This window comes from Rhinatrema bivittatum, chromosome 1, assembly GCF_901001135.1.
Source record: "Rhinatrema bivittatum chromosome 1, aRhiBiv1.1, whole genome shotgun sequence".
Lineage (NCBI taxonomy): Eukaryota > Metazoa > Chordata > Amphibia > Gymnophiona > Rhinatrematidae > Rhinatrema > Rhinatrema bivittatum.
In genome coordinates this window covers 549,931,443-549,958,827 of record NC_042615.1, presented here as the reverse complement: position 1 = coordinate 549,958,827, position 27,385 = coordinate 549,931,443, and the positions used below count along the sequence as shown (strand labels likewise).

The following is a 27,385-nucleotide window of genomic DNA, read 5'->3' as shown; positions in this document are numbered from 1 at the left end:
GCTTACTGGTTTTACAGAGGTCATATAACAACATTCAGAACTAAAAGGGACAAGGGAAAAGGATTATAGCAAAAATCAGCAGGTATAAACATTATAAATCACAATGAAGCAAAGTGTCTTTGTTCTGATTGCATATGACAGCATGCATACACAAAAAGGAAAAGGGGGAAGGATTATTTTATTTACAAATTCTTATTAATTAAATCCCCAATGCGATTTACTGTATCAACATGCATAACAAAATCACAACAATTAAAATTCACAATATATCAATTCAAACAATAATAAAACTGCATTGTTCTTCCCACCCACATATAACCATTAAGCCCAAACACTCACTGCCCACATTACACCATTTCCCATCAACATAGTTTTCTTCAGACTCTAGTAAATAAGCAAGCTTAACTTTCTTACAAAAGGTTATAGAAGTTAACATTAAGATCTTAAACTCAATTTGTGCCTAACCAGTATAATTTCTGAAGCACTGGTGAAAGAGAGTCTCTCTCCTCAAGCATACAGACACCACCCTCACTGCCATATCCTGGACCACCTGAAATCTATACCTATGCCTCTCAGAAAGTCCCACACAGAGACTGTTACAATACTCCAAATAAGAGATAACCATAGTATGAATAAATATCTTAAAATCTTGATTATTCAAATATGGATGCAATCTCTTCACCAACTTCAATTTCCAAAATGCCATTTGAGCTACATGGGAAACACGAAGGTCCAATATAAATCTAGCATCTAATACTCCTTGATCTCTCACACATTCCACCACCTTTACTACCTCAGAACCCACACTGACAAGTACCGGTAACATCAAACAGTAGTCCACCCACCCTTTATAACTATTTTTAGAGTTCAATACTGACACTTTTCCTTCACGAAAAGACATTAATAAAGATGAGCCGGTATAAACAGTATGAATCACTATGACATAAAAACCACAATTGTATCAATGAGCAATACTGCAGGCAAGCTCTATTTAAAGTTAGAAAAAAAGAGAAAAAATAAATATTCCATACCACTACTGAACTAAAGCCAAATTAGGTTTAACCTTTAGCAAAACAGTCTTAGGGCTTGTGCACAAAACTAAAAAAAAAAAAAAAGTCAAACAAAAATGGTGGAACCCAAGTTGTATTTAATATATGAAGAGGGCAAATGCCAACAACTGGCAGTCTTTATCCCAACTCTTCAGTGAATACTGAACAAAATAACTGCATCATTCATCAAAATGCATTATGGCGTTAATGACATAATGCATGCGAAAACTATGGTAACGCATGGCGTGAATACAAATTTTTGGGTGGGCAGGATCGGGGAGGAGTTTTGGGCAGGAATTAGTTAAATTAGGGGCAATATCACACAGTTTTAACGCTGGAAATAACTACACCTTTTTTCCTGGCGTTAGGCTGTGCGATGTGCCTGAAATGGCCATAATGCAATTCACGATAAAGTTTTGGAATTGCATTTTGGCCATTTCTGGGCTTGGGGGGGGAGAGAGAGAGAGAGAGAGAACCTCTGGGAAGGGCCTCACTGTGTGCACCTATTTATATTTCTATAGGATTGCCACCTAATAGGTTGAGGTGAGGTGTTGGTTTAGGGGCCAGTTTCGCATGTAGAGTGAGACGTGTATTATTCTTATTCACATAATTCACACACACACCCCTTCTACCTTATCCTTCTCACTCCCCTTTGCCCCCTTTTCAATCACTCCCTCCCCTTCCCCTCACTCTCATCTCCCTCTCAGTCACTCACCCCCTCTTTATCACTCAACATCCTCTCGCCTCTCTCAGTCACTCACCATGCTCGCCCCATCCCTTACTCTCATCCCCTTTCCTCTTCCCTCTCAATCATAACCCACCATATGGCTCACCCCCTGCCCCCATCTTCTTCTTCCTCATTGGCCAGGTGTGGGAAGCCCACTGGCAGGCCCTCATTTGGCCCGCCACTATGCATCTAGTGCCTAGCTCTCTCTCACACACGCAAACTCCCTCTTGCTCATACATACACTCACACTCCCTTTTATCTGCTCAAGCCTCTCCCTCTCATGAATTCTAAGGGGGAAGGGGGGATCCTGCAACCTCGATGGACCGTTCCTTCTTTGCAGCCCAATAGCCGCAGGAGGCTAAAGCTGTTGCTGCTCCACCTTCTTCCTTCCAGATGGGGCCCAGGTGAGCTTTGTTTCTAGCTATGTATTGAATTAAAAAAACAGAACAAAAAAAAGGCCTCCTCAGTAACCACTGATTAATTTACCTTGTATGGTATTGTTTGTTCGGTGAACCAGCAGCAAGATTCTTCATTCCACCTACTTTGCTCATGGCCAATAGAGGGGAGAGAGTTGCAACAACCAGGGCCGGCAGAAGGTCCAAGTTCCAACTTAACCCATGGAGTGGGGGGGGGGGGGGGGGGGGGCAAGGGCAGGAGCTAATTCTTGCGGCAGCATCGAGGGAGAGACTGAGAGAGGTGTCAGTTGGTGTATGCTGCTGCATGCTTAGGCTTCCTGTTCTCTTCTCCGCAGTGCAGAGCCACCCGCTCACTCCCGACTGTGGTGACGGTGGTGAGGCGCAACCACGACGTTTCCAGGGCAGGCTCTCAGCAGCAGGCGGCTGCAGGAGTCTGACAGCGAAAAAGACATGGACTCACTGCTCCTCGATTGGGGGTAAGGCTGGGAGGACTTACTGCAGTGTGAAAAATGCTGAATACGAGCACAGCCCCAGAGCACTAACTGAAGGAAGGCACATATGCTGTTAGGCTGGCTTGCATGTGCAGCATGCACAGTGCTACAGCCAACCTATCAACACTTGGCACATAGGTGCTGTAGTGGCAACAATTTATTGGAGAAAGTGCACGCTGCAGTCTGCAGGCAGAGAGGGACTTGGAGGATAACCCTGGGGGGAAGGGAGAGCCAGAGAAGAGACTGCGTCAAGGTTGGTGGTGCCCGTGCACCACTGTGCACTATAGATATTACGCCCCTGATCCAGACAGAGAAAGACATAGACCAGACTACACCATATACACAGGTCACACCACATTAGACAGACACTGAGATAGACTTACATACCACACTAGAAAATCATAAGAAAGACATGCCATACCAAGACAGACACTGACTCAGAGAGACGCATACCAAATGACAGACACTTTGCACACAAACTACATCATGGATGATGTCATTTCAGTTGACTGGGCTAGGTATTGGCTCACTCTTGCTCTCTTTCTCTATACAAGTTAACTGAGCTTGCCTTGTTGGGCTTGCTTTAACTCTTTCTTCAACTGGGCTGGCTGAACTTGCCAAGTTCAACTAGCTGTCCTGGATGGGTTTTTCTCTCTACTCATTTCTCCCTATTCAACCTCACCAGTCTCTCTCTCTCTCTCTCTCCCTCCCCTTGCCCCCAACTAGTCTCTCTCTTTCCACCCACCCCACCATTAAGTATAATTTGCCATACTGGGTAAGACTGAAGGTCCATCAAGCTTGGTATCCTGTTTCCAACAGTAATCAATCCAGGTTTCAAATACCTGGTAGGATCTCAACGGGTAGATAAGAGTCCATGTTGCTCATCCCAGGGATAAGCAATGGATTTCTGCAACTGCAACTTAATGTTTTATGGACTTTCTCCAGAAACTTGTCCAAACCTTTTTTAAACGCAGCTAATCTAACAGCTTTCATCACATCATCTGGCAAAAAATTCCAGAGCTTAATTATGCATTGAATAAGAACAATTTTCTCTTATTAGTTTTAAATATACAACTTAGTAACTTCATTGTGTCCCCCCTGGTCTTTGTACTTTTCGAAACAGTTAACAAATATCTCCCCTCAGCAGTCTCTTCTCCAAGCTGAATATTCCTAACCTCCTTAGTCTTTCCTCATAGGGAAACCATTCCATTGCTTTTAACATTTTGGTTGCCCTTCTTTCTCCCCCTTTCTCATCACCTTACTGCTGCATGTTTCTCTCCATCTATTGTTCTGGATAACTCACCACTTCTCTTCAGGCCTGCACAACTATGTGCAGTATGCTGTCAAATATATGAGCCGCCTTACTTGAATTTATGGATCATTTTACATTTCTTATTTTTCACTATTGATCAAGTCTAACAGTGATTGGTTAAAAAGTAAGTTTACTTAACATAAATGGTGTTTTCCTTAAGTAGCAGTATGAAGTAGTCATTACATGCAGATGACATCATCCGGTGGCACAAAAAGACTCGTCTCTCCATACTAATAGAGATTTGAGCTCTACTGAACATGTGTGGGTGTTCCCACATGGGTGTTGCCTCATGAGCCTCCTCAGTCTGTTGCAGAGCTAAACTAGCTATGTAGTTGACACTCTAGGGAGGAGAGCGGGTATTCCATGGCTAATTCATCCTGTCACTTTGCAGATATCTTTCAGGGGAACCTCTTGCAAGTGGGCTATGTAGGCAGCCATAGCTCTCACTTGATTAACTTTGACTGGATTGGTAAGATCAAGTCCAGCTGAAGTAAAACAATGCTGAATGCTCTATCCAATTGAAAAAAGTACATTTGGAGATTGCTGTCATACGAGACAGAATTGAGAGGCATGTCGAAGAGGCCGAGATCTTTCTTATAAAAGGTCAGAGCTCTTTTACAGTCCAAGGTGTGAAGATGCTTATCACCATCATGAGCATGTGGTCACGGAAAGAAGGTGGGAAATACAATGGTCTGGTTCATGTGGAAGACCGAGACCACCTTCGGGAGGAACTTCAGGTGAGTACAAAGAACTACTCTGTCGTGAAAGAACTGCATCATGGCAGGTACTGTACCGGAGCTTGAAACTTGCTTTCTCACCAAGATTACTGCAACCAGGAAGACCACTTTCCAATTTAGGTACTTCAGGGACACAGATTCCAATGGCTCCAAGGGCGGTTTCATCAAATATCCAAGGACTGTGTTTAAATCGCATAGCACTGGGGGTTTCCATCCTGGAGATTTCAAGTGCCACAAACCTTTCATAAACTTTGTTATAAGATGATGTGTTGAGATAGGCTTATCTATGGAGACATGATATACCACTTTTGAACTAAGGTGTACTCTTACCGAAGACACAGCTAGTCCTGAGTCTGACAGAAGGAATAAAAATGACAATAGGTGCTTTGGGTCTAAGCCGTGTTGGTTGCACCATTTTGAATATCTATTTAATGTAATGGAATAATTACATCTAATTGAAATTTTTTGGGCTGAAAGTATATATTTTCAATTGACTTGTGCAATGATAGATTCGCAATTACTGAGCGCTCAACATCCAAGCTGTGAGATTGAGGAATGGCAGGTTCAGATGAAACAAGCTTCCTTCTTCCTGAGTTAGCAGGAAAGGGTCTGATCCAAGATGGACTGGAGGATGTGCTGAAATTGTACAAGATATACATACCATACTTGTCTGGGCCATGCTGGAGCTATGAGAATCATGTGGGCCTGGTCCTGAAGAAGTTTCTGCACCGTCCTCACAATCAAAGGAATTAGTGGAAAAAGCATACATGAGATCTGTTCCCTAATCTAGTAGGAAAGTGCCCTAAGCAAGTCAGATCTCTAGAAAGAATGGAGCAAAATTGGTTGAGTTTCTGGTTTCATTCCATCATGAACAGGTTGATCAATGGGTTACCTCATGAGCTACCTGTGGACTGTCTCAGACTATTTGTGAGGACAAAATACTCTGCTGAATTGATAAGCCAATCTTTGGATATCCCAGATAGGTAAGTGGATTGTAGCACTGTTTGATGTTTGATTGTCCACTGCTATATTTTCAATTCTTCCTAACAGAGAGCCCAGTACCCCGTGAGACCTTGTTTGTTTAGGTAGAACATGGAGACTTGGTTGTTGGTTTGAAACAAGATGCTCTTCTCTTGTAGATGTGTGAACTTAATAAGCACATTTTAATTGCTTGTAGCTTGAGGCTGGATCTGAAGATGACATTCCTCGGGAGACTAAATGCCCAGTGTCCAGCAGAATAGGGTATGTGTGCCTCAGCCCTTGGTGGTGGCAACGGCCACTAACATGACTTGATAAGGGAGAGGTTGAAGGGGAGCCCCATCCCAAAACACGTGAGGCTGCAGCCACTATAGCAGAGTTCCTGTTTCGTTTCATGAGAGATGAGGATCATTTATTCTAATGATTGGGTTACCTAGTTCTATTGAATGCGTAGACCCCACTGCAGCTAGTGGGATGTCGTGTATCACTGTGCCATATGACTTAGGACATCCACGATCTGTCTGGCTGTGAATTGGCAAAAGTTTATGAGCCAGAGAATGTAGAGTATGTGCTTGATCAGAATGCAGGAATGCCCTCTGTCACAAGGAATCTTGTCAATGCTCTGATGAATTGACTCCATTATGTAGGAACTACATTGGACTTTCCAAAGTTTATTAGAAACCTAATCATTTTGCACAGGGCCTGCAACACACTCTCGTGAGAGGATGCCGTGATTAACCAGTCATCCGGTTATGGGAACTTGAATTCCCTGATGATGGAGGTGGGCTGCCACCACTGTAAGGTACTTGTAAAAACCCTTGGAGCAGCCAACAGGCCAAATGGAAGTACCTTGTACTGGTAATGCATAGAATCCTCTCTGATGTGAAGGCAGCGCTAGCTTGAAGGGTGGATAGGGATGTGTGTGGATGCATTTTTGAGATCCAGTGAGCATATCTACTCCCCTGGCTGAATAAAGGGTAAAATAGTGCTGAAGGAATTCATTTTCAATTTCTCCTGATGTAGATATCTGTTCTAGAGTCTCAAGTCCACAATAGGCCTCAATCTGCCTGAATTTTTGGCAAAAAGGAAGCAATGAGAGTAGAAGCCCTGTTCCAGCTAAGAGGTAGGCATCGGCTCTATTGTACGTTGTGGGAGAGGGATCCATACCTCTGTTTGAAGCTGTGTTAGTTGAGACGGATCTGAAAGGTGAGCCAAGAGGTGCGAGGTTGTGGGGGGGGGGGGCAGTTGGGAGAAATGCACTTTGTACCCAAATCACACAATCTTGAGACCCATTTGTCCTTCGTGATTTGGTGTCGTGATTCCAGGAAGAATTGGATTCTACCACCTACTAGGTAGGGGTCTTTTCGCTGTAGCCGAGATCAAAAACTGAGCCCACACTTCAGCTGAGGCTATTTAGAGGTCTTTGGCTGGCAGCATTCCCTCTGACAAGATCTGGCTGGAAGTTGCTACTGTTGTTGTCTCTGAGCCGGAAGGGGTAGAAGGCAGTAATGTTGGAAGGAATGGTATGGACACCCTGGCTTCTTGTAAGAAAAAAGGACTGTTTTGACATGACCAGTGGGTCTAGCATGGTCAATAAATACTGGACTACCATGTTTTGTTTCTTAATTTAGGAGATAGTTTCCTAAACTTCTTCCTGAAAAGGTCATCACCTAAACAAGGGAGGTCTGCAAGCCTCTCATTAATATCCTCCTTGATATTGCTAGCCCAAAGCCACGGCATTCTTCTTGCCACATAGAGACCACAGAGTTTCATGCAATGGAACCAATTGATTCATAAACTGATCGTAGTAGGTGTCCGATAGCTTCCTCCACATCTAGCAACAACTGCAGAGAGAATAGTTCACCTATTCATTTATTATTTTATCATCACATCTTTTATTCTGCAAAATCCATTTTGTTCAGTGCGGATTACAAAGCATACATAAAACCATTAAAACAATACTAAGACTAAAAACAATTTAAAACATTTAAAAAACGTATTTCTTAAACTTTTCTGCACTTTAAATCAGCGCTCCCTCCTCTTCCCCACTGTATGCCTTTTTAAACAATTCTGCTTTTTACAATTTTCTAAAGCGTAAATAATCTTCTTCTTGATGCAGCCAAAGTGGCCTACCCAGCTGTACACAGCATGTCCCCAGCCTGTGATGTCCCCTGCTTCTTCCAATGAAGGGCTCTCCCCATTTCATAGATGTTAGTGCAAAGCCTGTGTTTGGAAACCCCGGATTCAGTCTGTTCTCTAATCCCACTCTCCTCTAATAGATCTCCCGTTGTGGAACAGAAGTCCATTCCATTTAACTGAGGATATAATTGAGTAGACTCTTGATCTCAGTCTGGCTAGCCAAAAATCCTGAATGAAAGGTATCCTTAACAATTCCACAGAGCATATGGACAGTTTTAGTTTCTGTATGCAGTCAAGAATAAATTGGACTACGTAAAACTAATGAGTATTGTGGGCAGTTAACATGGAGCCCTGAAATACTTTTTTTTCCCTGAAGCTGTTGAGCAGTGGATGATCCTTTCCTGGAGGTGAGCTGGAATGCAATCTCATCTTCACCTTTTTAAGAACTGACTCCACTACTATCCAATGGGTGCAGCAGTTGAACTGTTTCATAACAAGGAGACTTCTGCATTTTATATTTGAGGTCCAGTCTCTTGGCTACTGTTATGCCAGAAATGGAAGTTTCCCATATTTTCATTTGCAGAGTGTCCAGAAGGGCACACGCCAGAAGAGCTACTGGATCTGATGGTATGTCCAATATTTTATGGAGACCCATGATTTCAGAGGTAGGATCTTTGTTCTTATGTACATTGAGCACTCTGCCCAGTTTTTCAGAAGAGTAAGAAAGGTCTTCCAGAAGCAAAATATGATCCAAGAGTTCTGGAAGCAGATCAGAGGGAATTCCTGTCAATCAGTCTTCTGAAGCCAGTGATTAGGTTATGGTAAGCCAAGATCGTAAATATGTTTCCGATGATTCAGAAAGCTCTTCCATAGTCTTGGAAGAGAAAAAGCTTAATCAGTTATTTCCAAATGAGACGACCCCGCTGCAACAATGAGGAAGAACCGCGAATTGTGGGGGTCCAATAATCTATTATGTGGTACTGGAGATTTTGAAACTGCCATCTGGGACATTGCTGTAGCAAAAGTGGAAAGCAATGCTTGAAAAGCTCCCCTTGGATCACTTAATAATGAGGCAAAGAAACTCTTTACCATACTCATCACTCGGTCAATCACTCGGTCACTGTTCAGAAATCTGCACAGCAGTGGGACATCTTCCTTGGACACCAGAATAGACTTGTGTTCCACAACGGGAGATCTATTAGAGGAGAGTGGGATTAGAGAACAGACTGAATCCGGGGTTTCCAAACGCAGGCTTTGCACTAACATCTATGAAATGGGGAGAGCCCTTCATTGGAAGAAGCAGGGGACATCACAGGCTGGGGACATGCTGTGTACAGCTGGGTAGGCAAGGCCTCCTGCAGGATCTGAGATTTCTGAGTGTTTAGAAGCTGTAGAAGACTTCCTGTGGGATTGCTTGGATAGGTCACTTGAAGGATGCACCAGTAAAATGGGAGCAGAAGTGGGCAAGGGATACACAGAGAAGGAGGGCTACCAGGAGGCTGGGACAGGACAGGAACAAAGCATGGTACAAGCTAGGCCACTGGGAGACCAAGTCAGGAGACTGGAGGGTCACTGGGAGGACTACAGGAAATCAGACAACAAACAGACAAGGCCCTCCAGTCAGGAGACTGGAGGGTCACTGGGAGGACTACAGGAAATCAGACAGCAAACAGACAAGGAACACAGGAACAAACAGAACAAGACAAGAAGGCCTAAAGAGGTCACACTGGGAATACGAAAAAGGCAAGGCAAGAAGGCCTCTCGTAGGCCACAAAGGAACAAGGCAAGGCAAGGCGGCCTTTACTAGGCCACACAGGAAACAAAACTAAGCACAAGGTTGGCCAAAGCAAGGAGCCAAGGTAACTTGAAGATGAGGCCCTGAGCAAATTGTGAGGGAGGGCTTTATAGGGCTGACCTTGCTGTATCATGTGGCCTTCAAGGAGGAGACCAGAGCAGGATTGAGTGTGGTCCACTGAGGGTCTCTGCTGGCAGGGGGGCCTCCTAGCAGCCAGTTTTGTGACGGTACTCCCCTTCCAGTGATCCCTCTCCTGGGTCCCAAGTGGTTGAAGGACTTTGGGCATCAGGAATGTAGCAAAGCAGGAAGTAAGTGTCTGAATCAAATCAGAATCTGAGATGGGATGTGAAGATCAGAGTCAGGATCCAACAGAACCGGTATCTTGTAGACTGCAAATACACTCTGGGAGAAGGAGTTGAACACTGTGTGTGCAGTCAAAACAAAAGCTGGAAAGCTGTGTATGCAGCCAGAATCAGTGTATAGTCCAGAATAGGGGGTTTAGAGTTCATCAAGGCAATGGCAGAGACTTGAGCAGTAGTAGCAGCAGGCACGCCTATGTCAGGACAGCCATAATTTGTGGCTTGGAGGCTGCGGGTTTCACCAGAAATGGTCTTGAGTGCTGTGGGAGCAGCCAGACCAGGAGTCACTGGATTGGGGTTCCCACTGAGTGATATAGCTGAAGCAGAGTCTATCTGGGGTGGAGTAGCCGGTTTAGCCTGGAACAGAGTTATGGCAGGGATCGACTCAGGTCACTGTGGAAATATAGCAGGAAGTGGCTCATTTGGCTGTGGAATACATGGCAGGACAAGCTGGCTCAGCCTGGTACATAGTCATAGCAGGAACCAGTTCAGCTTGCTGCAGAGGTATAGCAGGAATTGGCCTATCTAGCTGTAGAGACATGGCAGGAAAAGCTGGAGTCATACACTGTGGGTTTCTCTGGAGACTCGACAGAAGCAGCTGGATTCACTGTGAATAGAGCTTTGAATCAGTGGGCATCACAAGGCCTCTAGTGCTGCTGCAAAGGAAGCAGCCTGGAACAAGGTCTTTGGGGCTAGGACAGGCAGTCTGGAATGGAGATTGAGATGCTGTGGACACAGCCAGTGTCTTTGGAAGTGCTATGGAAGCTGCCTGGGTTGGAGTCTCAGGAGGAGATGCTGGCACAACTGGGACTGGAGTCTTTAGACATACTGTAGGAGCAGTTTGGACTGGATTCTTGAAATAGACTGCCAGCACAGTCTGGATCACAGTCTCCAGATGAGTGGTGATAACATCCTGGACCAGATTTTCTGGAACTGCTGCTGAAACAGTCTTGACCAGAGTCTTTAGATGTGCCGAGGAAGCAGCCTGGACTGTGTTCTTAGAATGGACAACTGGAGCAGCCTGGAACAGAGTCTCTAGATGTGCTGTGGTAGCATATTGGACTGGATTCTCTGGAACAGGATCAGCATTAGACATATGGCCTGAAGCACAGTTAAACATCTGTTCAAAGAGGCAGATGCAGATCATGGGATTTGGATACTCGAGTCTCCACAGGAGCAGATTCCTCTGTAAGAGAGTGTGACATAGAACCTGGTCTGGAATCTGGCTCTTGATTCTGTTTAGCGGGTACAATGGTAGGGTCTGTCTTGATATTAGCCTCAGGTCTAGTAACCACTTTTGCTGGCTGGGATAAAGGCTTGGAGTCTGGACTGGACCCAGCTGGCTGGAAGGCACCTACAGAAGCAGGACTAGAACTGGCTTCTGAAACTGAGGCTGTCTTAGGAGTGACCGAGACAGAGAAAGATTTAGCCAAGGCAGAATTAGACAAAAAAGCACAAGCTACCTTTCCTGATGTTAGAGCAGGTTTCACCAAGGCCAAATTAGAAACAACTGGCTGGGCAGGAATCTGGGCTTGCATACAAGGGTTAGATAACTTGAGCAGAAATCACTGAGACTGAACTGAGACAGGTAGATTTCCCAGGCATTGAGTTGGAAACAGCCAACTGACTGGAGGCTCCCAAAACTGGACTGGGATCTGCAAACTGAGACACAGGAGAAACAGCAGAACTAGATTCTGGAGCAGGCGTCAAATGTGCAGGTACAAGACGGGGGGCTTTCCAGTCTTTTGCTTCGAGTGTCACATGTATGATTTTTTACCCGCTGGTGAGAGGTTGTATGTGTGCACCCCGTGCAAAGAGCTCCTGGCTTTCAGAGAACAAGTCCGATCTCTGGAGGCTAGAGTGGCAGACCGAGAGGTACATTGATGAGACCTTCACAGACATATTAGCTAAGTCCCAAATCCAGTCTGGCAGCTTCAGTGCTGCCTTGGATCAGAAAGGTCTCCCGGTTGGAGAGCATGACCCTGGTGTAGTAGAAAGTGATCCTGTAGCAAGGACCTGCTCTCCAGGTAATACATTGTTCTCTCACACCAAGGACGAGTTTCCCAGTGCTACTGCCCAGGAGGGAAGGGTTAGGTCAGCCGTCATAGTTGGTGATTCAATTATTAGAAAAGTAGATAGTTGGGTAGCTGGAGGACATTAGGACTGCTTGGTAACTTGCCTGCCTGATGCGAAGGTGGCGGATCTCACGCGTTACCTAGATAGAATTTTAAACAGTGTTGAGGAGAAACCGGCTGTCGTGGTACATGTGGACACCAATGGCATAGGAAAATGTGGGAGGGAGGTTCTGGAAGCCAAATTTAGGATTTTAGTTAGAAAGCGGAAATCCAGAACCTCCAGGGTGGCATTCTCTGATATGCTCCCTGTTCCACGTGCAGGTCCCAAGGCAGGCAGAGCTCCGGAGTCTCAATGCGTGGATGAGACAATGGTGCAGGAAAGAGGGATTCAGTTTTGAAAGAACTGAGACAACTTTTGGGGAAGGGGGAGACTTTTCTGAAAGGATGGGCTCGACCTTAACCAGAGTGAAACCTATCTGCTGGTGCTAACTTTTAAAAAGGAGATAGAAACTTTGAAACTAGAACAAGGTGGAAAGCATACAGTCACTCAGGAGTGTATGGTTCGGAAGAATGTATCTTCAAAGGATAGTAATGAAACAGGAGTTAGAGCATCCCAATAGAGAGGTTCCAATAAAAGCAAATGTAAAGAATCACTTGAGCTAAAGGATTCCAAATTATCCCTATCAACTGAAAAGCAGGTTAATACCAACAAACAAAAAAAACCCACTTTGAAGTATCCATATGCCAGAATTCTAAGAAGTAAAATGGGAGAGAGTGTATAGCAATCAGTGGTGAAATAGACATAATTGGCATCTCAGAGACCTGGATAATCAATGGGACAGTGCTATATCAGAGTACAAATTATATCACAATGAGAGAGAGGATCAACTTGGTAGACTGCTTTATGTCTGGGAGGGTATAGAGTCCAACAGGATAAAGATCATACAAGAGACTAAATGCACAGTAGAATCTATATGGATAGAAATCTTATGCTTGTTGGGTAAGAGTATAGTGATAGGCGTATAGTGACGTCCAACTGGCCAAAATGATCAGACAGATAACGAAATGCTAAGAGAAATCAGGGAAGCTAACCAATTTAGCAGTTCAGTAATAATGGGAGATTTCAATTACCCCAATATTGTCTGGGTAAATGTAACTTCAGGACATGCTAGAGACGTAAAGTTCCTGGATGAAACAAACGACTGCTTCATGGAGCAATTGGTTCAGGAACCGATGAGAGAGGGAGCTATTTTAGATCTAATTCTTAGTGGAATGCAGAATTTGGTGAGAGAAGTAGCAGTAGTGGGGCCACTTGGCAATAGTGATCAATGATCAAATTTGAACTAAATACTGGAAGGGGACAATATGTAAATCTATGGCTCTAACACTAAATTTACAAAAGGGAAACTGATAAAGTGAGGAAAATAGTTGGAAAAAAAACAAAGGTGCAGCTGCAAAGGTTAAAAGTGTACAACAGGTAAGGACATTGTTTAAAAATACCATCTTAGAAGAGCAGTCCAGATGTAGTCCACGCATTAAGGAAAGGTGGAAGGCAGGCAAAACGACTGCCGGTATAGTTAGTAGGTGAGGTGAGAGAGAATATTTTAGCCAGAAGAACATTCATCAAAAATTGGCAGAAGGATCCATCTGAAGAAAATAGGAAAAAGCATAAGCATTGTCAATTAAGTGTAAAACATTAATAAGACAGGTTAAGCGAGAATTTGACATTAAATTGGCTGTAGAGGCAAAAACTCATAATAAAAACTTTAAAAAATACATCCGAAGCAGGAAAACTGCGAGGGAGTCGGTTAGACTGTTAGATGACCAAGGGTTAAAGGGGTTCTTAGCAAATATAAGCGTACTGAAGAAAGACTAAATTAATTCTTTGCTTCCGTGTTTAGTAATGAGGATGTTGGGGAGATACCGGTTCCGGAGATGGCTTTCAGGGGTGATGAGTCAGACGAACCGAACCAAATCACTGTGAACCTGGAAGATGTAGTAGGCCAGATTGACAAACTAAAGAGTAGCAAATCACCTGGACCAGATGGTATGTACCCCAGGGTTCTGAAAGAACTCAAAAATGAAATTTCATATCTATTATTTAAAATGTGTAACCTATCATTAAAATCATCCATTGTACCTGAAGACTGGCCAATGTAACCCTAAAATTTAAAAAGGGATCCAGAGGTGATCCTGGAAACTATAGACCTGTGAGCCTGACTTCAGTGCTGGGAAAAATAGCAGAAACTATTCTAAAGAACAAAATCATAGAGCATATATAAAGACATAATTTAATGGAACACAGTCAGCATGGATTTACCCAAGGGAAATCTTGCCTCACAAATCTGCTTCTTTTTTTAAAGAATGGGGTTAATAAACATGTGGATAAAGGTGAACTGGCAGACGTAATATATTTCGATTTTCAGAAGGCGTTTGACGAAGACCCTCATGAGAGGCTTCTAAGAAAACTAAATGTCATGGGATATGAGATGATGTCCTTTCGTGGATTACAAACTGGTTAAAAGACAGGAAGCAGGGAAAAGGAATAAATGGCCAATTTTCACAGTGGAAAAACGTAAACAGTGGAGTGCCTCAGGGACCTATACTTGGACCAGTGCTTTTCAATATATTTATAAATAATCTGGAAAGGAATACAACGAGTGAGGTAATCAAATTTGCAGATGATACAAAATTATTTATAGTAGTTAGAGTAGCTAAATCACAGGCGGATTGTGATAAATTGCAGGAGGACCTTGCGAGACTGGAAGATTGGGTATCCAAATGGCAGATGAAATTTAATGTGGACAAGTGCATGGTGTTGCATATAGGGAAAAATAATCCATGCTGTAGTTACCCGATATTAGGTTCCATATTTGGAGCTACCACCCAGGAAAAAGATCTAGGCATCATAGTGGATAATACATTGAAATTGTTGGCTCAGTGTGCTGCAGCAGTCAAAAAAGCAAATAGAATGTTAGGAATTAAGAAGGGACCAGTGAATAAAATGGAAAAGTTCATAATGCCTCTGTATCACTCCATGGTGAGACCGCACATTGAATACTGTTTACAATTCTGGTTGCCGCATCTCAAAAAAGATATAATTGCACTGGAGAAGGTACAGAGAAGGGCAACCAAAATGATAAAGGGGATGGAACAGCTCCCCTATGAGGAAAGGTTAAAGAGGTTAGGGCTGTTCAACTTGGAGAAGAGACGGCTGAGGGGGGATATCATAGAGGTCTATAAAATCATGAGAGATCTAGAACGGAAAATGTGAATCGGTTATTTGCTCTTTTTGATAATAGAAGGACTGGAGGCACTCCATGAAGTTAGCAAGTAGCACATTTTAAAAAAATCGGAGAAAATTATTTTTCACTCAATGCACAACTCTGGAATTTGTTGCCAGAGGATGTGGTTAGGGCAATTGGTGTAGCTGGGTTTAAAAAAGGTTTGGATACTTTCTTGGAGAGGTCCATTAACTACTATTAATCAAGTTGACTTAGGGAATAGCCACTGCTATTACTAGCAATAGTAGCATGGATTTACTTATTGTTTTGGGTTCTTGCCAGATACTTGTAACCTGGATTGGCCACTGTTGGAAACAGGATGCTGGGCTTGATGGATCCTTGGTCTGACCCAGTATGGCAACCTCTTATGTTCTTATGATTTTTTAAATGTTTGATTAGATTTGACCAGGCTGGAATAACCGTTGGTTTAGCAGAAGCTATATCTGGCAAGGCTTTTAATTTAGTTATAATGGGAACAGAGATACATGGCTTTTTTTTAAATCACAGACTATACCTTCAACTGTAGTTTGCAGGTCTCTATCATTCTGGGTTCTGCTGTGCTGGAATAGCCTCTGAATGGGCTAGAGACTTCTGTAAAGCAGGTATCAGGCTGTTTGTAGCTCAGGAACCAGTTTAGGTAAAAAACAAATGAGACAGATTACTTCAGATAGGTTAGTCACAAACTGACACTTCTTACACATCCACAGGGCAGGGTTCGAGGAACCACAGAAGAGTTCTTGGAGGAGAAGTTCATTACCTGCTTTTAATCAAGTTGACTTAGAAAATAGCATCAGTAGCGAGGTATATACTTAGTTCCTGGGTACTTGCCAGGTACTTATAAGCCTGGTTTGGCCACTGTTGGCATCAGGATGCTGGGCTTGATGGACTTTGGTCTGACCCAGTATGGCAATTTCTTATGTTCTTACTAGTTCCAATGGTGGTTTTGTACTTTGATAGCTGTTCATTTCCAGTAGAAAATACTGGTAGTAAGCATTTCAGGGGCTGGAGCTGATGAAGAGACCACACAGAATAGGTAGAAATTTTTTTCCCTGACTCACTAGGCTTGTGGGGAGTCCTGAAAACATGCCTGTGGGGTAGTCTGGCCTCATCATACTATCACGCCTGAGCAGGGCGGTGCAAGATATTCCTCAGCAGGATCAGTATAAGGCTCTGCAGCATAACAGGGCATGTTCTTCTGCCTGGTCAGCCACCTCCCCCTTGGGTTGAGCCTGCAGATTCTGGTGGCTGGTAGGATTTCTCTGGTGGGATGCATGGAGCAAGAATTCAGTCAGGAACAAGGCAGGACCAGACAAGGCTGGGAACATACTGACAGAAAGGAGGTAAAACAGTAAACTGGGACAGAGGTGCAAGGCAGGGTACAGACAGGCTAGATAGGCCACTAGGAGGCCTGGACAAGATAATGGCAAGACAGGACAAGAACAAAGCACCAAGAGACGTAGACAGGACAAGGGCAAGAGATACACAGACAAGGAGGGCTAATGAAAGGCACAAACAGGACAGGAATAAGGCACAGTACAATCTAGGCCACTAGGAGATATAGAAAGGAGGGCCATTTGGAGACCCACAGAAACAGGAGGGCTATTGGGAGGACCACAGGGAATCAGAGACAGACAGGCAAGGAAGACAGGTACAAACAGAGCAAGACAAGCAGGCCTAAACAGACCACTCTGGGAACATGAACAAGGCAAAGTCAGGAAGTTTCTGGTAGGCCACACAGGAACAAGGCAAAACCAGAAGGCCTCTACTAGGCCACACAGGAAACAAGGCTATGCATAAGGTTGGCCAAAGCAAGAAGCAGAGGAGACTCAATGAGGCGGCCCCCAGCAAAATGTGAGGGAGGGTTTTATAGGGCTGGATTTGCTATGTCATGAAGCCTTCAAGGCGGAGGCTAGAGCAGGATTGAGTGCGGCCCACTGAGGGACTCTTCGGGCAGCCTAGCAGCCAGTATCATGTCAGGCATATCTTGCATCAAATGCATCAGTGGAATTTGCTGATGCTTCGGTATGCTGTGTCTCATTTGCACTGCGGGCCTGATTTTAAAAACCATTTACATGCTTAAGATTGAGTTTTATATGTGTAAATGCACTTTACCCGTGCAAATGGGCTTTTGAAAATTGCTACAATGTATGCCATTGAATTGTCCATAGGATATTCACGTGTAAGTGCACTTTACATACATAAATGGCTTTTTAAAATTGTTATAACACTATGTTACATTTACATGTGTAACTCCCTTTTAAAATTATCTCCTGTGCATTGAGCCCCATTTCTTTTGTGCTGATGCATCTTGCCTCAAGCTTTTTCGATGCATGTGTTAGTTCCGCTGAGTGGCGCCGCTTAGACTTTGATGCATGACAGCCATTTTCACTCAATTCCTTGACATTGGCCTGTGCCAAAGGAGGAGTCTTGTAGGAGCTATGGCTCAGTTTCCTACACAAAGTAACGGAAGTAGTTGCGCTCCGAGACAAGTATTTGCTTTGGCTTTATACTGACTGATGTAGTTCCTCTATTTTAGCGGCTCTCGATCATTGAAACCTGAGAGACATGCTACCACAAGCCTGTTAATTGGCCTGGTCCTAGTTGGGCCCCAAGCATCGATAGAGTTCATGTCTGTTGGCCAGATACATAATCTTACTGCACATGCAGTTTTAGAATCCACTAACTGTTGCTCTTTTCATTCCCGACAAGACCAAGAAGACAGGAAGCAGGGAAATTCTTCCAGAATTTACTTTCCCCCTCTTCTTCATTCCTTTGTTTTGTTTTCTAATTTTGATAGCACTATAAAATGCTGTTGGGGTTGCTACTGAGGCAGTGAGGCAATGAAAAACGAAATAAAAAACTAACAAAGTGATTTATGAAGAAAAAGAGAGGACAGACTGAGTACATGTCTGTGCTGTGCTCGGACAAATGACGACTGGGTAGGCTTAATTAGGCCTTTGAAAATTCCCCCACTTATGCAGTAGAAGTGGCATTTGCTCGCATAGGCAGGCATCCACTTAAAATTGCACGCACATTATGTGTGGTCAGGCTATTTTATAACATGCACACATATACTTGTGTATGTTATAAAATTGCTGCATTCCTGGGTGCGGGCCAATGAAGGCGTGCATATGTGCACCCATGCACTAGTTTAGAAATTATCGTCATAGACTGTAAACTCTAAGGATAGAGAAATACCTGAATGTAATCTGCTATGAAGTGCCGAAAAGCAGAATATAAAATGAAATAAAATAAATAAATAAAATACTAGTTTGGAGAGAAGTCCGTTCATTGTCACTGGATGACGTCTCTCACATGTAATGGTTAATTCAGCCTGCTTATTGATGGAAAACTATGTTTGAATTCAAACATGGCAAATTACTTTTGTGACATTTTGTTCTCTAATAGGTCTTCTTTTTACATCACTCTCCCAGGTCTGTTCTTTATTTAAAATGCCAAGAGTTAACATGATGTAAAAAACAACAGCCTGGACAAGCAGTGATGAGATGCGAGCCTCCTGATGCGGAGGAGAGTTCTTGAAACATGGCACCATGTCAGGTGATATTTCTAATATAAGGAAGGGAAGTCATTTCATTGTGATTATCATTTCATCACTTTTATATGCAATTTAAAAACAGATAAAATGAGCAAAATACATGGGCTGACGATTAAAACTGTACGATACAGGGTATTTAATACTGAGGCAATTTATGAATGCCCTGGTGCTCACTGCAGGAGTCCTCTCAGCTTCGCTCTTCCATGAACTCCCACATGCTTCATGCAGAAGCACTATATAGATATATTATATGCCACTTCACCCCATCCCTTCATGGAGAGGTGGGGGGGGGGGGGGGGGGAAATCGCCTCCCTCCAAAGCAGTAATGGATGCAACACCTCGTCCCTTCCATGAATTTCCTCTACAAAGAAAATAGCCTAATGTGTGGCAAAGCTCCTTTAGGGACCCTAGAAAAGTTACATATATATTTAGGCAACAATCTGTAGTTCATTCTGTACTGACTTGATGAAGAAACCACATTTCTTGAAAGCTAGTTACAAATGCATTAAGTTAGTCCAATATAAAGATATTACGTACAACTTGTTTGCCGACCTTTATTTCTTGTTATAGAATAAAGCTTATTCTAATGAACTATTTGTTCCACATTAGGACATTTTTTAAACATGTCTTTGGCAAAATATTTAGCTTTCAAGAATCAGTTTATTTAAAGGAAACATAGATACAGGACATTTTATTATATACTCTTAACAATATGCTTTCACTATTTGAAAGCATATTTGCACCATTATTCTGGTGTAAAAGGAAAATTGGTTCTTACCTGGTAATTTTCATTCCTGTAATACCACAGATCAGTCCAGACAAGTGGGTGTTGCATCCCTTCCAGCAGATGGAGGAAGAATGAAAACTTTTCAGGCACTGCTTTGCTACCTGCAGTACCTCAGTATTGACCTGTACCCAAGCCAAACCAGAATGCAAACACAAACTTACCCTATCCAAGGCGAACAGAGAAACCAGGGCTGGAGCATCCCTAACTGCAGCTCCCCCCCCCCCCCCCCTCCAAGCAACAAAGGTACCAAAAACCTTGTAACCCTACCAGTTCTGAATATATATATACGCACATTCATTTTCAGCCGAATCCACAACGGTCTTTCGAAAACATTTGTGGTCTTACAGGAATGAAAATTAGCAGGTAAGAACCAATTTTCTTTTCCTGCTCACACCAAGATCAATCCAGACAAGTGGGATGTCCCAAGCTCCCCTACACTGGGCGGGCACCCAAAAGACCTGCTCCCAACACACTCCCTCTAAACATAGCCTCGCCCAGCACCCAAACATCCAGCTGGTAATGCCGGGTGAAAGCATGAAGTGAAGATCACGTTGCCGCTCTACAGATCTCCTTAGGCGACACCAACTGACACTCCACCCAGAGAATAAAACTGTTAGTGACCTTCAAATAGCGCAAAAGAATCCATTGCACATCCAATAAGTGAAGCTCCCTAGACAGTGCTGTACTCAATGATAGCCCATCCTCCATAATCCTCAGGAAGAGCTCCCAACAGGATAATGCCTGCAACTCCGAAATCCACCTGGCCGAACAAATTGCCACCAGAAACAGTCTTCAAGGTAAGATCCTTCAGGGTTGCTCTCCGCATCGTCTCAAAAGGAGCTTAACAGAGCACTCGCAACCCAAAATTCAAGCTCCACGCCGGAAACATCCTGCTCACTGGAGGTCACAAATGTTTGACCCCCTTCAAAAAATGCACCATGTCCTGATGAGACGCCAAGGGTCTCTCTTATAGCTTACCTTTGAGACAACCATAGGCCATTACTTGAACATGAAGTGACTTGTAGGCCAACCCTTTTGTCAAGCCCTGCTGTAAAAAGGCCAAGATGTGGGGGAATATCCACTCACAAAGAATCCAGTACTTCTTCCACACACCAGGACTCTAACACTCTCCACACCCTGACATAAGTCATAGACGTGGACGGTCTTCTGGCCTGAAGCAAAGTGGTAATACCTGACAGATTATCCCTTTAATCATAAACGTTGCCTCTCAAAAGCCAAGCCATGAGATAAAAGTGATCCGCCTGATAAGAGAAGATAGGCTATTGCCACAGCAAATCTGGCAGATGAGCCAATCTGACGGGACATCTTCTGTGAGTTGAATCAGATCCACGAACCATGGGTGATGCGGCCACTCCAGTGCTACTAGCACTACCCTTTCTGGATGTCTCTCTATGCACCACAACATGCGGCCTACCAGGGACCATTCAGGAAACACCTACAGCAGATTCCCCGTTGGCCAGGGAAGAACCAGAGCATCTATTCCCTTGGCTCAGACATCTCTCCAGCGACTGAAGAACTGAACCACCTTGGCATTGTTCTGTGACACCATCAGGTCCAACTGTGGGTTGCCCCACCTGGCCCAAATAAGGTCAAAAGCCACTACTGATAACTCCTATTCCCCTGGGTTCAACTGTTGTCCGCTGAGATATTCCACTTCTACATTGTCCACTTCGGCTAAAAGCAAAGCTGCTATCTCCTCCAGATACCGCTCCGTCCAGCCAAAGAGTTCCTGGGCCTCGAAATCCACCCCGTGGGTCTTCGTCCTTCCCTGACGATTCATATAGGCTACAGTTGTATTGTCTGAAAACACACCACTCGCCCCCGGATCTGCACGAGAAAACACAGTAACGCCCTACGAACCACTCTGGTTTCCAGATGGTTGATAGACCATCTGGACAGTGCTTTGGACAGTGACCACAGACCTTGGGCAGTCCACCCCTGGCAGACCATCCCCAACCATTGAGGCTGGCATCCGTGGTCACCACCTCCCAAGTCTGGAGTCTCCAGATCCACCCCTTTCTCCAAACTGCAGCCAGATAGCCACTATGACAGACTGCACTTGAAGTCCCTATGAAGTAGTAAAGGCAGCTGAAACTCCTCTAACAACAGATCCTAACGGGACAGCAATGCTCTCTGGAGAGGAAGAATGTGGGCAAAAGCCCATGGCACCAAATCTAGAATGGAAACCATAGAACTCAGAATTTGTAATTAATCCCAGGCCCTGAGCACCAGAATTCTCAACAAATTAATTATCTGTGCCTGCAACTTTGACACTCTCCCTGGGGTCAGAAACACCTTGCTAACCCGAGTATTGAACAGAGTTGTCAGATACTCTAGCGACTGGGTCGGTACTAGATGACTCTGAAAAATGTATTACCCAGCCGAGTGAGTGCAATATTATCTCGAACTATGCTCGGATGAGCCAGTCATCCAGATAAGGGTGAACCAGAATCCCCTCCCTTCCCAAGGCTGCCGCCACCACTACAGTTACCTTCATGAATGTCTGTGGTGCTGTCACTAACCCAAAAGAGCCTGAAACTGGAAGTGCCTCCCAAATACCATAAATCGAAGGAACTTCTGGTGCTCTGACCTTATGGGGATATGCAGATATGCCTCTGTCAGATTCAAGGATCCCAGAAACTCCTCTTTCCGCACCACTGCTATTACCGTCTGCAGCATTTCCATCCAGAACCATGGTACGCGCGCCGTGTTGACCTTCTGGAGATCCCAAATGGGTCTAAATGTGCCCTCTTTCTTGGGCACCACAAAATAGGTGGAGCTCCTTTTTCCCGTTTCCAATGGTGGCACCGGCACAATCGCCTCCAGCTCTCGCAGGTGGCACAATATCTCCTGGGCTGCCTCCCGCTTGCTTCAGGATATGTAATGGGACACTATGAAAACCTCTCTCAACGCAAGAGAAAATTCTAAAGTATAACCTTCTCATATCACCTCTAGAGCCCACTGGTCCAATGTGATCTTGATCCACTCCCTGTACAAATGGATTAATCTCCCCCAACTGCTCCCATGGGAGAGTGGACCAACCAGACTTCATTGTGAGGCCTTTCTGGTTCCGGTCCCCTGACCGGAACTCTCTCCTAGAAGTCCTGCAGGACCCCCAAAAGGACTGCTGCCATCTAGAGGTCTGCTTCTGCCCTGAGGCTGAAGCCCCCTTCCTAGAATGAAATTGCCTCATATCTGGAAACTGAGAACACTGTGGAAAAGTCTTCCTGACGATCTTCTTGTCCTCTAGCAACTTATTCACCTTTGACTCCCCCTAAATGCTTCAACTGTTCCAAGTCCTTTCCAAACAGCAGCTTTCCCTTAAAGGGAAGATTATACAGTTGCGACTTGTACCACACATCTTCAACCAATTGCGCAACCACAGAAGTCTAACAGCTGCCACTGCAGAGACCATGTTCCTGGCCAACGTGTGCACTAAATCATAAACAGCATTTGCCACATACGCCACCCCAGGCCTCCAAATGGGCTGCCTGCCTGGAATTGTCCGTTGCGGCCTGCTCCTTCTCCTGAGTCTTCTGCACCCAGCACAAACAAGTTTGTTGCATCAGGCTACCACAAACTGCTGCCTGGAGACTCAAAGCCAAAACCTCAAACATCCTTTTTAACTAGATTTCTAGCTTTAGGTCTTGAACATCCTTCAGCACAGCTGATCCCGCTACCAGGATGGTTGTCTTTTTAGTGAATGCCGAGACCAACGCATCTACCTTGGGTAATCTCAACAATTCCAAGGTTTCCTCTGTCAGTGGATACAATTTTGCCATTGCCCTGCTCACCTTCAAGCCAGCCTCTGGAGTATCTCACTCCCAGTTCACTGACTTCTTTATCTTTTTGGGTACATAAAAGTCTTTGGTGGACCTCTTAGCCCATCCAGGACTGGATCTACTCCCTCACTGTACAATTCCTCCCAGGCAAACTTAATCCCCAGCTCTTCCAGGACCTGAGGCATGAGGGGTCTCAACTCTTCCATCTGGAACAACCGGATAACCCTCATGTCATCCCCCTCAGAAATTGGAACCTCATCTGGGTCAGTCGTGCCCTTGCCAGTCCCAGGGTCTACATACAGATTAACATCCGCAAGATCGTCCCTGGGGTTATCTGCGGGATCACTTCCCACATCTAGCGGGTCATCCGAGTCCTCCCAATCTCTGAGACTGCTTGCCTCTTCTCCTGAGGCACGTCCCAGTCAATGAAGGAGACTCCCTGACCCTTTGGATGGAGCCATCCTAGGTCTTTTAGAAGGACACTATGGCTTCCAGCCAGGGGCCACTTCCTCCTGCCCCCTTTTGGCCAAATAGGCCTTATGAAGGAGCAGCATGAAATCCGCAGAAAATTCTTCTGTATCTGCAGCCTCCTTGCATGGCACGTCCCCCTCGGGCTCCCCTCCACAACAAAAGTCCTCTGAAGAACTCAGGACCATAGGAGAAAGCGGAGGAGAGGAATCCCTGGGTTTCACAGAAGCTGCTTGCCTTCTGTCATGTGCTTAATCAAAAACCGTGGTGTCTGCAGCAACCCCCCCCCCCCCCCCCAGCAAGAGCTTCTGACACTAGCCCTGCCAAGTGAGTGACTTTCCTCAAGCCTCCTGCCACACCGGAGGATCATTCACCTCCCGGTACACAGCCTGTGTACAGCACTGCAGCGCAGAGCTGACCCAGAGACTAACTGCAGGCCCTTCAGGCTCTTCCGCACAGCGATGTTGGCGCCATTAGCATTGACCACATGTGTGAATGCTTTCCTGTCACGCTGCTCCATGAGCAAAAAAACCAGCCAGAGTGAGTGCTCTGAAAGCCCCGGACTCCTGACACTGTCAGGCACTCAGCGATCCTTCTCCCTCCTGTGCAAGCTGTGATCCGCCAGCACACACACCACATGATTAGCCTCTGCACCTCTATTAATTTTTTTCTTAAAGGAGCAGTGTCGTCAAAACATGCTCTTAAGAAAAAGAAAGGGCATTCTTCCCTGCTCTGGCTGACGAAGAAGGAGAGAAGGCCTCAAAGGGAGCCAGGTCCACTAGCTTTCGGTCCCTCTGAATGTTGCGGGCTGAGCCAGGTCATGGATCACCAACCCCCCCACTCACCTGGCTCCATCTGAGGGATGGCCCACAAAGATGCCTAACATCTCAGGAAGTACCTCAATTTCTTCTAGTCTCTTCTAAAACTAATTCTGTCTAAATTTCCTCTACTTTTTTTTAAATCTTTTTCAGACTGCAGGTTTGCACCTCTACCATCTACTGGAGACAAAGAAATACTGAGGGACTGCAGGTGGCATCTCAGTTATGTAGCAGTGCCTGAAAAGGTTTTATTCTCTGCCCCCATCTTCTGGTAGGGATGCAAAATCCACTTGTCTGGACTGATCTGGGTATGAACAGGAATGAGAATATCAGCACACAATAAAAGATGCACATGTTTATGCAAAGTCATAAGAACTATCTAAAGAAACTAAATACAAGATGAAAGAAAGATCTAACTAATATTCAAATATTCCAGATAATGTATAAATCAAAGTATATATAAAAACTATTTAAAGATAACAAAGAATGGAAAAACAATGTGATAAGACAACTGGAAAATGAATTGAATCTTAAACAGTAAAATAATCTTTCTAGGAAAAGGTATTTTTATGTAATTCAGTTCCAGGAATTATGCGGAACAGTGTACAAAGACAAAAGATAATTCAAATTTGTATGCGTTTGTCATGTTTATTATTTATTTTACAAATTCAAACAATATACTTTTAAAATGAAGTATAACTCAAAATAACTTTTTGTTACATTAATAGAACATCAAACCACAGCCTAGAAAGGCTACATTGAAGACCATGTTGTACAACAAAGGCATTTCGCTAACAAATATATGGCTTCAAATAAAAGGATGCTTTAAAAGCCAAAATTATGAATATGGAAAAAAGAATGATATATCAACATAATTTAAAACAAAATATATGATAGCAAAAGACAACTTAATAGACACTACACACTGTACTTTGTTACAATAATTTAAAAAAATGCAATTTTTTCCATCATGATTCGTATAATCAACTTCTTTTACATAGTGTTTCTGTAAAATACTGTGAAATTGTCATCTCTTTTAGGTCAAGGGCTGCAAAACATTAACATCCCTGATTTTTCTGAGGTAGCAAAAGCAGGGACAATCACAGAGACTAAGATATACAATGTAAAAATTGCAGAACATGCATACATGTATCAATGACACCCAGGATGATTATCATCCTAACAATTATCATCATCACTATCATCATTTCTAGTCCATTCACTGTAGGCTTGTCTTTTCTGCAAGCAGGATAGTGGGAGGAAAAAGAAGTACAAATGTTAGTTTAAGCTGGCAGAATTTTAAGGCAGAATTAAATGAAGAAAATACAGAGAGAAACAACACTGAAAGCATCTTGTATCTCCTTATCCTACTCTCTATATCTAAAAATTAAATTCATACTTCTACCTGAACACACTAATGTATTAAAAGTTTCAGTTAGACTAAATTCAGACAACAGACTGTGTTTGTTATGGGGCAAATTGTTTTGTTTTTTTTTGGGCCTGCAAATATTGGTACATTTCAACCCCTTCCCCCCCCCACAGGCAAAATATAGCAAAAACAAAGTATAGCTATGTTGTAATAAAAATATTTTTGAAATATATATATATATTTATATATTTAAAAATTGTTAAAATTAAAGACTCAAAAAAAGCACATACTACTCCCTGATTTCAAAATAACAAAAAAAAAAAAAAAAAAAAAGTTTTGACCAAGCATTTATACACCACCATTTTGGCCATTCAAATTAATGTCCCAAAACTTAATGGCAAGAGATGGTAAGGTCCTGTCTCATTTATATATAATATTGAGAATACTTCTTTCCTAACTGATGTGGATGGTCTCTAGCCCTCCATTTCCCTCCCCGCCAATGCAGAGAGAAAAAGGAGGAAAAATAGAGAGCAGCGAAAAGATAGATGGACTTTATATCAAAGCTTCTGAAAAATACACTACTCTAACATTAATGGCTTTTCATGCATGACAGGTTAAATATGCTGCCATACAGGGTGAAGGTTGGTAAAATGGGAATGATGTGAAAATTGAAAGAGGATGGATCCAGCCTGACAGTAAACAGACTGCAGACACTGTACTGTAACGCATCATGCTCCAATTCGTTCATATTTATGTCAGAAATAATATCCTCTCTACTAACCAAAAAACAGCAAACAGCTAAAAAAAAAAAAAATGCAAATCCTCTCTTCTATTTATATTAACCCTTAAATTATCGCCTTGGTGAGAACCTTTTTCAACTTGTCACTAATCACATTCCTTCTCCAGATGTTTCTGTATTTTCTTAAAGTACTATATGCCTGTGGGGTTAGCACATGTTCTATGTCATGTTATATGTCAATGCTAATCACTGAAAATGGAAAGTGCCCAATTCCTTTACAAAAGGAATTCACTTGCACGTTTCTTATATTTTGTAAAAGATGTGTGTAAAATGCCTGCCACCAATCAGCAAAGTCTTATGCTGTCCAATCATAAATGTTCAATACTTGTGCTAAACCACATATAGAAACCTGTCCCTTCAGAAGCCAATGATAAGCTGGAAAATGACAGTAGGAAAACAATCTCTGGCTGATTACCATGCCCA

At 43.7% G+C, this 27,385-nt stretch overlaps 1 protein-coding gene across 3 annotated transcripts in view; it reads right to left on the bottom strand.

Moving 5' to 3' along the window:
- Window positions 1-27,385, bottom strand: part of VPS13A (vacuolar protein sorting 13 homolog A) — a 745,426-nt gene that overhangs the window by 31,905 nt on the left and 686,136 nt on the right. The window contains exon 69 of one of the 3 annotated variants that reach the window (XM_029616452.1): window positions 25,429-26,033. The exons of the other annotated variants lie outside the window; for them this stretch is intronic. Within the exon in view, the coding sequence (XP_029472312.1) occupies window positions 25,974-26,033 (60 nt within the window). The 3' untranslated portion in view covers window positions 25,429-25,973. Of the gene's footprint in view, window positions 1-25,428; window positions 26,034-27,385 lie in introns of those variants that run through there. 3 annotated transcript variants of the gene reach the window in all.